Here is a 12,011-nt window from a genome sequence, read left to right as displayed (position 1 = left end):
GCATGCAAGGCCTTATAAGTCTCCACCTACCTACTAGGGGCTCTCCCTAAGGAGAAATGTTACCTCTTCTGATACTAACACTTCTATTAGGTTTATTAGGATACATGCGCAGGTATGATGGAAATGGCGGCGCTATAGATACAATATGCATTCTACCAGTTTCAGTGCCTTTCACTCGTTACAATAGATACATCACTACTCAAGGGGGTAAGTCAATCCACAACTTATTTTTCTATAGCCACAAGTAATAGCCCCGACCCCGAGCAGCTCTGGTAGGTTCTGTATCCTAATGAAAGCAACCTCTGGGCCTGGACCAACGAAGATGGCCACACTAGTAGCTTCTCTGACTACCAGCTGCACACTGCATTAGGCCACATGCACACGGGCGGTATGCGGAATCTGGCCCTGGCAGCAGCGGCGTCCACGCGTACATGTTTCTTGATTTTCATCTGTACTGCGGATATTCCACACAGCTCGCCGTCGGACATGCGCAGTACAGATTTTTTTTTTAACTCATGCTTTTCCCGCGGAATCCGCGCGTTTCGAATGTGGGAAAAAAAATAGAATATGCTCTATTTTTTTCTGCGTATTTGCTCAGCAAAAGTTCCCATAGCAGTCAATGGGGGGGCACAACTACAAGTACAATAAAATATCGATACCTGTGGGAAAAAAGCCTTGTTCAGTGCACAGATACGTGCGCTGAGGTGCGTGCAATTGCGCTTCTGCTCATGTAAAGCCGGCCTATGACACTCTGCTTTAATTAACCAGTGCTGGCCAATCAGAGCAGCATGTAGTGTCTCAGACTAACGATGCGTAATAATACACAGTGTGCATCAGGTCGTCAGACAATTGGTGTGGCCATCTTTGTTTCCAGGACCAGATTGTCGCTTTAGGGCCATATTCACACAAAAAAAATTTACGTGGACAGATTTTTATGCAGACCCTCCGCACAGAAATTTAGGACATCTGCACACGGGGGGGTTGGATTCCGCATTAGGGAGCCCGCAGTGGAATATGACCCTATGCCTGGCCGGCATCCACGTGTACCCGTATTTTCTCCTTTTCTGTACTGTGGATGGTCCACGCGGCTCGCCGTCAGATGTGCGCAGTACAGATTTCAAATTTTTTTTGAACGCCTGCTTTTCCCATGGAATCTGCGGGTCAGACAGCTTCCATTGACTTCAATGTGTGAATTCCGTAGGGATATAGAGCATGCTGCGATTTTTCTTTCATGAGCAGAAGCCGCAATTGGTTTCCGCTCGTGTGCATGAAGAATCACTATAGTATAGCATACTATGGGCGGTATTTAATGTGGAATCCGGAGGCAGTCGCCCGTTCTGGATTCCGCAATTCAAATCTGCCCATGTGCGTTTATCCTTGTGGTGGCAGCAAATTGGATGAGATTTTACGTAAAAATCTCATCCACCTGCTGTGGGAAAAATCCACACAAAGCAGAAATGGACATGCGGTGCGGAATTTAAATCCGCAGTATGCCAATCTTATTGTCTACGCTGCAGAATCCTCTTCTTCTCAATGATGTAGACGTTTTTGCTGCGGTCAATAAATGTGAATACGCCCTAAGAGCTCATTCTTCCACCTGCTGCAGGAAATGCTCATCCACTACAGCCGGTGACTAATGGTACAGACTCGTGGCCGGTGCCCTCGACTACGGGCTTGTCTGTGTTTCTCTGGTCTCCAGGAGACATGGATGATGGCTCAGCCCTCAGCCACAACCTTCAGTGCCAGCAGTGCAGAAATAAAGAGTCGAAGAGAAAGTGTCTAACTACAACCGGAATTACTAACGAAAAAAAGCATGAACCGGACGTACCCCCAGGTGAGAGAGTGGGCAACGCATAGACGTGGAGTGATGGCATCAACATAAAGCTTCGGCGGGGGGCCAAGTTAGTGTTCTCAAATATCTCTGTGTACATGGCGGCTCGAAATGTAAACTTAGGGTCCTTTTCGGCGGTCGACTCGCAGCGGTGCACGTATACGCCTGTGTGGACGAGCCCTAAAGGTACCGTCACATGAGGCGACTGTTGGGCACATCAGCACCCGACAGCTGTTCCACAGACTGCTGCCTGACTATCGCTCCTATGCTTTACAAAGGAGCGATAGTCGTTCAGTGAATGGAAGCGGAGCGCGTCCGAGATTGTTCAAGCCATTCGCAGTAAGCAGGAATTGCTCAAACATTGAGGCGCCGCTGTTTATACGGCCCGACACCAGGCGACTGACAGGTGAGCAATTGCCTGCTCTGTGCTGTGTCGGCGGCCACATGTACATGAGACAAGTATCATCTCAATTCACTGTTTCCAGCGTTAATCATGCAGCATAAATGACATGATACTTTTTTTTTCTGTGGGCTGGTACGATAACGAGCAAACCAAAATGATTATTTTTTAGGTTTTTCCACTTTTGCGCAATAAAGCCCTTATTTTTGAAAACTGATGTTTTTTTGTACATCGTTGCATTCAATGTCCCATAACTTTTTTTTTATTTTTCCATGGATGGAGCTCTGTGAGGGTTTTTTTCTTATGTGACGAGCTGTAAGTTTTAATTGGTAGCATTTTGGGGTACATACGACTTTATTGATCACTTTTATTGCAATTTTCTGGGAGACTGACTGAACAAAATATGCATTTTGCTTCCGTTTTTCATGTTTTTTTTAAGGTTTTTGTTGTGCAGGATAAATAGTGTGTTCAATACACTGTACAGGTTGTTACGCATACGATGATATCAAATATGTGGGATTTTTTTACAAACGGGAAAGTGCGTAAAAAAGGGGTGTTTTTGTTATTTTTTTAAATTATTTTGTTATTAATTGTAATTAATTACAATTAATTAATTGTAAGTTTCTTTTACTTAGGCCCCTTTCACACAAGCGTTTTATCGCAGCTATTTTGCTGCGATAAAACGCCGGCCGAACATCGCGACCATCTAAATCATTGGATTCCAATGCATTCGTTCAGTTGGGCGATTTTCTGGTGTGTAAAATTTGCCAGCTGGAAAAGATACGGTGCGCAATCCCGCCGGCCGGCCACTTTTACGCATGGCATGGAAAAGATAGAACTTGTCCTATCTTTTGATGGAATACAGCGGCCGTTCCCACAGACTCCTATGGGAGCCTATGAGAGCCGTCAGAAAAGGAAAGGAGGAGGGAGTTTAGCAGCGGCTCGCATTGCTAATGTCTCTCCCCTTCCCGGTAGCTCCCCTAGGCTGCGAGGGAATTTAGCATGGCAAGCGCTGCTAAAGTCCTTCCTCCTCTCTTTGCTGGCAATTCCCATAGACTTCTATGGGAGCTTCTATTACCGCTATCAGATGGCAAGGGAGGGGGAGTGAGGGGAGAGACCTTAGCAGCACCCGCGGTAAATACGTCGCAGCCCGGTCGTGTGAACAGGCGAGAAAACAGGAGATTTAGCCATAACTTGGTCGCGACTTCCTCCCATTCATGCGATTTTCGGTCGCGATGTGGGCTGTGTAAGAGGCCTAACAGAAACTTTGAGTTGCGGCAGCCATTTTTGGAAGTGTGACAACAGGACGTGCAGCCATTAACAGCTGTTACCTTTTGAATAGAGATGAGCAAGCGTACTCACTAAGACACATTACTCGAGCGAGTATTGCCTTATGCGAGTACCTGTCCACTCGTCTCAAAAGATTCGGGTACCGGCAGGGGGCGGGGAGCGGCGGGGGAGAGCGGGGAGGAACGAGGGGAGATCTCTCACTATCTCTCTCCCCCCCCCCTGCTCACTCCTGCAACTCACCGCTCATCACTGCTCACCCCCGCCGGCACCCGAATCTTTTGAGACGAGCGGGCAGGTACTCGCAAAAGGCAATACCCGCTCGAGTAATTTGCCTTAGCGAGTACGCTCGCTCATCTTGAAACCCACAACTTGCTGTCATTCTATCCTCATGTCCAATAGCAAAGTGCAAGTTCACCACATGATTCTGAGACACTCAGAAAACCAATATGGCTGCACTTCCTGTTGTCACTTTTTGAAAAAAAAAATGGCCGCCACATCTGGACAGGAAAATACCAATAATTCTGTAACTCAGTAAAGTATAACACGGTTTTCTCTTGCAGCTGAGAAATTTAGATGCTGCCTCATTGGGCTCTACAGTGTCAATGCTCTCAAGGGATGAGAAGGGTAAATATACGTTTTGGACGCCACTTCTTGCTCTATGCTCGGTGTATATGACATTTAACCAACAGCGTTATTATTCCCAGATGCGTGTTGTGGCTGCAGTAGAAGATGCGTGTGCATGATAGGGGTGATATTAATCCTTCTGATGATCATTGCTGCCGCCATCGTGTGCGTGGCTGTACTCGCCCTTCCAGCTCGCGCCCCAGGTAATGACTGATGTGTACAAGCAATAGGAGTATTTCTGTTCCAATAGTAAAGTCAGCAGGTTGGGTAGTGGCAGATGGGGACTTTTTAAGGCTTTTTGAAGTGCTACTTTGGGATTTGCAATGCACTAAGTAACAGAGACATGTAGGTACCTGCTATAAGTTCACATGAACTAGATATTTACGTTATGCTACAGGAGTCACCTAGCGGTGTAGGGTTGGCCACACCAGGTGCCAGGGGAGGAGGCACCGAAAGCCACTCTGTCTTGTCTAGTGTATACAGGGTCAGGGCAGCAAGTTGAATCTTTGCCCCAAGCCAAGGAAAGCCTGACTTAAAGACCCCCATACATATGAGGGAACAGTCATCTGAACATGCTGATTTTGGCGGGACTGCAGAACTGTCATATGTGAATGAAGGCCTCCCAAGCTGGATGTCCATATTGGGGTCAGAGGTGTAATAGAAGGCATCGCTCCTGTTGCACTCAATGGTAGCTAAGCCTTCTATTACATTTCCAGCTCTGCCACACTGACAGCGGGCCGGAGCATCAGCTATTTGATGGGGATTCCGAGTGTCGGACCACCACCAATCAACTATTGATGACTATCCTGTGGATATCAATAGTAAATGCCTGAAAAAAAAACTTTCAGGCTCTGTTTTATGTATAGTCACTTATGATCTAGTAATGTTGCTGCACTGCAGTCCTATAATTAACCATGCTTCCTCCATTATGCTAGATGAATATTGGGTAACTAAAGCCAAATACAACCAGTAGCAAAAAAAATCACTTTTGGTGCCTAATAGAGATGAGCGAACGAGTATCGCTTTTTTTGAGTAACTGCCTAAACGGGCAAAAAGATTCGTGGGTGAGCGGGGGTTTGCGGGGGGGAGAGAGAGCCATCCCTACGCCCCCTGTTACCCCCCGAATCTTTTCGCCCGAGTAGGCAGTTACTTGAAAAAAGCAATACTCGTTCGAGTAATTGCTCTACACGAGCCATTGAAAAAGACCTGATACCCCCACCCCACCCTCCACCCAAAAAATTAAGCAAAGAAAAAGTCATCGAATGCACCACATAGAAGCTAGAGAGCTATTTTTATTATGTTTGCTATAAGACGCAGGGATCATGGGGCTTCCACATAGAGGTTGAAGCTGTACAGAATACTGTCGGCAACTGCTTGCAGGCAGATCTATAATATCCTGCGCTATCCTGGTAATCTGTGTCATTTGGACAGTCAACTTTTAATAGTATGTTCTGAATGGCATAGGTTTGTGTTGGCGTACTACCCTGTTACCCTGAAAATAAGACATAGCATGATCTTCCAGAATTTTCGAGGATGCAAAATGATTTTTCAGGCTTTTTGAGGATGCTTGAAATATAAGCCCTACTCCAAAATTAAGCCCTGCTAACAGTTAATTTAAAAAGTCAATTTAAATAGTGTCCAGGCAGCTATACATGTAAAAAAGTTAAGCCTTTTGAACAAAAATTAATATAAGACACTGTCTTATTTTAGGGGAAACACGGTATTAATACTTGTACCATTATACTGAACAGTAACTATTATAGATAAATGCTGACATATAATAACATGGTCTCTATCTGTTTTCAGAAAGTCGTAATTGTATCACACCAGATAACGTCACGGGATTCCTATGTGATGACAGAAGAACATGTCTGCTGCCGTCTCAGGTCTGTAATTCTGCAATGGACTGCGGCAATGGGGAGGATGAAGCGACTTCAATGTGCAGTGAGTTAAACTCCTAAAAACAAACCAACTGATTGACAATTATATTTTGCGTTGTTGGCCCCATTGTATATGTATCCTTTAACCCTTTGCAATCCAATTTTGAATTCAGGGTTTCCTAGGGGTTTCCTTTTTCTGCCATGATACAATGGTGCCATCTGTTGGCTAGAGCCAGTACTGTGGTATGGGACATGTTGGAGAGGCCCCAGACAACAGAGCGGCCAGTAATCTACATTAAGAATACCTTGCCGGACGTTTTCCGACATCGGAGCTGTACAGCCTTCAATCAGAATGTCTGAAGATGTCAGACAGTGGATTGGAAAGGGTTAAAAGCTATAGACACCTTTGATAATATTCTTACATATGCTGTATTACCTTGAGTTACAAAATTTGCACTAAACTTTTTTAGGCTGCAATCTCCATTCATTCTCTCCTCTCTCTGAACAGATATACATACATACAGCGTGATTCACCTCTCCCTCTGTAGCGAACCTTCTCTCCTTTCTATACTCTGTGTAATCTGCCCTCCCTGAAGACTTGGATGCTTTTCTCCCTCTGCATCATCTGATCTTCAACCTCTTCCCTCACCCTGCTTCTATCTCTAACATTGACATAACTCACAGAAAAGGACGCCGAACAATACACACCACTTGATAAACTGCAGGGCAGACTCAATTACCATATACCCTAGTAGCATGCAGAAAGCCAGATTGCAATATGGGAAAGCTAAATGTTCATGTGCAGACTAATATGCAGCCACTCACCTCAAGCCAGATTGAAGGAGGGGTGACTGCACATTTTTTTCCTTATTTTATCTCTATCATTAAGAGCAGGGAGAGGGAAGCAGAGAGAGCAGACATAGCCAGGAGCAGTGCAGTGGGATCTATGCCAGAAGCAGCAGGACAGTCAGATAGGAGAAGGAATTACAGAGACCCTACAACAGCAAAATAGTAGGTGATTTTTAATGAAGACTAATTAGAAAGTTGCTCAAGACTGTTGGTGATCATTTTAGTAATCCAATTTGGGTGTAGAGTTATCTGTACTTGAGTAAAAGAATTGGACAAGGCTGCACTAACAGGCCCAGCCTATGTGCCAAAGTGGCACTGTTTCTGGAAAAAAAAAGCAGACCTATTTTTTCAATCTCAAACCCTTTAAATACAGATGATTTAAGAATAATCTACAAAAAAAATTGGCATTTTGTATATCTAATAAAGTAGTAGGTTTACCCCAGAACTGGGTCATGGCTCTTAGTCACATAGGCAGTCTCTGGACTTTTACCTCTTGTATTATTGATAACTTATCCTCAGGATAGGTCATCAATAGTTGATTCGCAGAGGTCCACCACTTAGGATCCCTGGCAAACGCCAGATCTCAGCCCCTGCACTCATTGTGGCCAACCCGGATGTTGACAGCTCTGTCCATACTGCGGTCAGAGACGAAAGTTTAATTGAAGATATAGCTCCCATTGAAATCAATGGGAACAAAGCCTTCTATTATACATCTGGCTCCAACCACAATGCAGATGGAGTGATCAACATCTAGCTGAGCCACAATGAGTGCAGGGGGGGGGGGGGGCTGAGATAAGCTGAGTCTTGAGCAATGAACTGCCATCAATCAACTACTGATGACTTATCCTGAGGATAGGTCATCATTAGTACAAGTGGTAAAACGTCCCGGAACACCCCTTTAAGGCTTCTTTCACACGACCATATGCGTTTTTATGTTTGCCCATAAGCGCCATAAAATCGCATGAATGAAGTATTGCCGCGATCGAGTCCTGATCTTAACCCTTTCCAATCCACTGTCTGACGTCTAAAGACATTCTGATTAAAGGCTGTACAGCTCTGATGTCAGAAAACGTCCAGCAGGGTATTCTTACTGTAGATTACTGGCCGCTCTATTGTCGGGGGCCTCTCCAGCTTGTCACATACCGCAGTACTGGCTCTAGCCAGCAGTTGGCGCCATTGTATAATAGCAGAAAGAGAAAGCCCCCTAGGAAACTCTAAATCCAAAATTGGATTGCAAAGGGTTAATTTGCATATTTTTCATCTATTCACACGGGCGGCGGCTGTATATCATCAAAAAAATACGCTGCAGCGCGTAAATCCATCGCTTGACAGAAATCCTCAAATTACTACTAATGCTTATTTAGTGTCTTCTTTTCCCAGCGTTGGACGCAGGTAAACTCCCTCCGGCTCCCTTTTTTTTTTAAACTTCCATAGAAGTCTATAGGAGCTTCCTACGTATCTCGGCCAAAGATAAGGCAAGACCTATCCTTTGATGCAGCATATAAATCGGCGACCGTCTGCTATTTTTTTTTTTTTTAACGCACCCAAAAATCGTCCATCTGAATGAATACATTGGGATCCAATGCTTCAGGTGGTCGTGATTTTTTCCCGTTTTTCTAGCGCCGCTATATAGCGGTGTTTATACGGTCGTGTGAATAACTTTAACACAGTAATGTCTTGATTTTGGCAACATCTCCCAAATACCGAATATTTGCAGGGGGTCTTCAGTCCATCCCATGAGAGCAGATTTCAGGGGCAACAAGAATCAGGCATGCTGGATTTCAACATGAGTGATCGCTCTTTGCCATGGGAGATAAGCCACTGTCAGAGGAGTGCGGCTGCGGATGACTCCCATCTTTTCATTGAAAACATATATATGCTCAGTGAGTGTAGCTGTATACAGGGCAGTCAGGAGGGACAGCTGTCAGGTAAAGAAGGTGTTGTATGACTATGTATATTAGGCCTGCATAGTTTAACCTAATTATACCACTGCTACATGTCAATAAAAAGAGGGTTTTCAGGGGCAAGTACCAGGCTGAGCCGTAGCGGCACCAGTGATGTGACTCTGTGTGTTTCACAGGTAACCTTCCTAATAATTTACCTGGATATTTAATATTTCGATGTGGAAATCCCCAATTCTGGATCTACAGCAACTTGAAGTGTAACAACATCAATAATTGTGGAGATTGTTCTGACGAGACTCAGCTATGTAAGTATAATGGAAAATGGGGGATACAGTCCTCTCTTGGGGGTAAGAGTAAGAAATAGGGTTTCTACCTTTGTCACCTAAAATATACCGGCAATGGTAAAAGGGGGCGTGGCTTATCTCAACGTATAATTTTACCTCCATTATTCCACCTGACAGTGTATGAATAAACAACGGCTGTCATCCTTCTTATATTCTATCGCTATGCCTAAGGCTTAGTGGCCCCAGTAGTAATAGTACCTCCTCTTAGTGATCCCAATAGTAATAGTGCCCTCTCTGTGCCCCCGCAGAGCTTACTGACAAACGCATTTGTGTAGCGTTTTGCCCGTGCAAAATTTGTGCACACACTGCACAGTGAAAATAATCCACTGATTTTAATACCCATGTGAAGCCGGCCTTAGTGGTCCTAACAGTAATAGTGCCCCCTCTAGTTACCCCAACAGTAATACTGCTCCCTCAGTGGCTTTAATAGTAGTGGTGGCAGCTTGGACCGGCCCCAGTAATCACAATGGCCCCAATGGTAACAGTGTACCAGGCCGCAAGCACTGCCATTCATGTAAACTACTCCTCCGCCACCCGTCCAGATGCCGGCGCTGTATTCAGAGAAAGCCCTGACTCCGGCATCTGCGTTCCTACATATTCCGCATGCAGTGCAGACACCATGGGAGAAGTTGGTCTTCTCTGAATGCAGCACGGCATCTGGACCAGCGGCGGGCTTGGAGTTTGAGTAAGTGAAAGCGCCCACTGGCATGGTTGCTGCCCAACCGGAGGGGCGCAGAGCTGGGAATTCTTTTTATTTCCCCGCTCTGCATACAGTACAGAGCGGAGAATAAAATCTCAGAGGAAGCTGCATGTAACGCAGCGATACACGTGGAATTGGCGTGCTATTTTAGCCTTGATTTATCTACATTCACTTTCTGGAGCATGCATGGTAGTCAGGGTATTAGAAAGTAGCAAAAAAGTCCTATCATTCTATTCATTTGGGACTTTCCAGGTAATATCTTATGCACTTTATAATACTTTGTCCTATTCCATTGGGCGGTATATGCACTTTGGTTGTTATATCATGCTGCTCTTGTTAGGAGGTTTAGGTTTATCCTTGTCCATAATATGAGCACAGAAACAGTCATTATAAGGGTCCTCACCCCACCCCATGTCTACTGACCTCAACTCGCACATTATAGATCCCTATGGTGCTGTGAGTTTGAGTCAGTAGACCAGCAGTTGGTTCGAGACACTCATCTGTAATAAGTGAGCAAATATACTCCCATATTACGCCCCTAGAAGCCCCAGCTTGGACTGTATACTATGACAATATTTCTCACCTCTGTCTTTCTCTCTTTTACTTAGTGGCATCCTGCCCCCCCTGCCCAGATAATTGGTGGCCATGTACTCCAGTGCTCTACCAGTACTGCAACTGCATCCCCAAGTCTCTGTGCCGCAATGGAGTCCAAGACTGCGTGAACTGGTCCGACGAGTATGTTTGCCCATAACAAGGCAAACGGCCTAGTGCACTTAGACTTGTATATATATGTTAATGTACATACATGTAAATTCCTGATTACATAGCCTTATATTAAAGTTCATGTAATCAAGACAACCCACATTCAAGTGGGTCTCGGCGTAGCTGGAGGAGATCTTCTCTTCTGTAAATCTAGATTTCTGGAATGGAAACATTACCTCTATGCATGAATAAATCCCGTGTGATTGTGGAAAAGTGGAGATTACACATTGTACAAGGACATGGATGTCTGTAGAGCAAGGGATTGAGCCATACATTGCAGCGCTGCTCTGTTGTGAAGCCTTATTGCAAAAGTTAATATGGAGTCCCCTTCTGGTGCTGGTTACAGTACCGCACCTCTAAGTACTTGCGACAGGAGGACGCAGCGCTTAGGCTGTGTTCAGACTACTGTCGGAGCTTCCATTAAAATGCAAGTCATGACGGCATGCCAGATCTGCCACACAATGGACGCCAATGGTGCTCAACCGATACCATGGACTTAGGATGGGGTTCCATCATGCTGATGGGAGGAATTGCTCTGCATCAAGTATGATGGAACTGCAGATGGAGGCTCCTAGGAGTAATGAGAATGAAGTCTCACTTACCTCCCATGATTCCCTAGGTTAATTGTTGTAAGTGATGTAAATCTCAGATTAGCTTCTAAGGAGTTTGAATGTACAAAACTATATAACTTCTTCAATTTAGGATTTGCGGTTGAACCCTCACTGTGAAGATCCTTTAAAGGAGAGTCGTCTCTTTCACTTTACTCGATTATGACTTATATGTATTTACATCCAATGGAATGTACTGGGAATGAACAACTGATTTTTTGGTGTCGCTTTCCTGACACAGCTATAAACATTTGATTTATAACTTATATTGTCTTGGTGCTTCTCAAATGTTGTTGTTTAGCTGAATTTTCTTAAAGAGAACCTGTCGCCTCCCTACAGAAGCATGAACTAAGTATTGTGCTGTTAGGAAACGCGACAGGGACCCGAGTGATGTATTTTCTTAATACTTACCCTCTAAAGATCACACAACGCATGGAGATCTAACTGTTCTCAGACTCTTGTGCCTGTAATCTCCCATTCAAATCTATGGGAGAGCGTGACCACTGGACTCAAGAGTTAGACTTTTGAGTGTCGCACTATCTTCATAGGGTGACAGCGCAGAAACCAGGGAGCGGGTAAGTATAAAAAAAATACACCTGGCTTCCTCTGTCAAGTCCCCTAACAGAACCATAACTTAGTTTACGGTGCTATACAGAGGTGACAGGTTCACTTTAAATGGACAATCCATTTTTTGCAGTCCTTTGATCATCTGTAAAAAGTTAAATAAGTGGGTTTGAGAAAAAAGTGTGGAGGCTTGTATACAGTTCCTGGCATCCAACTGAAGATGACATTTGGGAGGAGAGTTGGGGGGTGAGCTTT

General features: G+C 44.7%; 1 protein-coding gene across 1 annotated transcript; it reads left to right on the top strand.

Annotated features, from left to right (window-relative positions):
* The first annotated feature begins 1,694 nt into the window (after positions 1-1,694).
* Positions 1,695-11,460, top strand: LDLRAD1 (low density lipoprotein receptor class A domain containing 1). Its single transcript, XM_066594759.1, has 6 exons — positions 1,695-1,834; positions 4,082-4,145; positions 4,226-4,348; positions 5,952-6,089; positions 8,955-9,083; positions 10,431-11,460. Exons 1-6 carry the CDS (start codon positions 1,814-1,816, stop codon positions 10,571-10,573), a joined length of 618 nt encoding a protein of 205 aa, XP_066450856.1. The 5' UTR covers positions 1,695-1,813; the 3' UTR covers positions 10,574-11,460.
* The last annotated feature ends 551 nt before the right edge of the window (positions 11,461-12,011 follow it).

The sequence above is a fragment of the Eleutherodactylus coqui genome, chromosome 3 (assembly GCF_035609145.1).
Source record: "Eleutherodactylus coqui strain aEleCoq1 chromosome 3, aEleCoq1.hap1, whole genome shotgun sequence".
Taxonomy (NCBI): Eukaryota; Metazoa; Chordata; class Amphibia; order Anura; family Eleutherodactylidae; genus Eleutherodactylus; species Eleutherodactylus coqui.
Note: the sequence above shows the minus strand (reverse complement) of the source record. Positions and strands in the feature narration are given on the sequence as shown.

What these genes read in the sequence shown, in the direction of transcription:
- LDLRAD1 (XM_066594759.1), top strand. Translation starts at nt 1,814, where the DNA reads ATGAACCGGACGTACCCCCAG. An exon ending in TGAACCGGACGTACCCCCAG is followed by an intron (nt 1,835 to 4,081) that starts GTGAGAGAGTGG and finishes TTTCTCTTGCAG; the next exon opens with CTGAGAAATTTAGATGCTGC. An exon ending in TGAAGCGACTTCAATGTGCA is followed by an intron (nt 6,090 to 8,954) that starts GTGAGTTAAACT and finishes TGTGTTTCACAG; the next exon opens with GTAACCTTCCTAATAATTTA.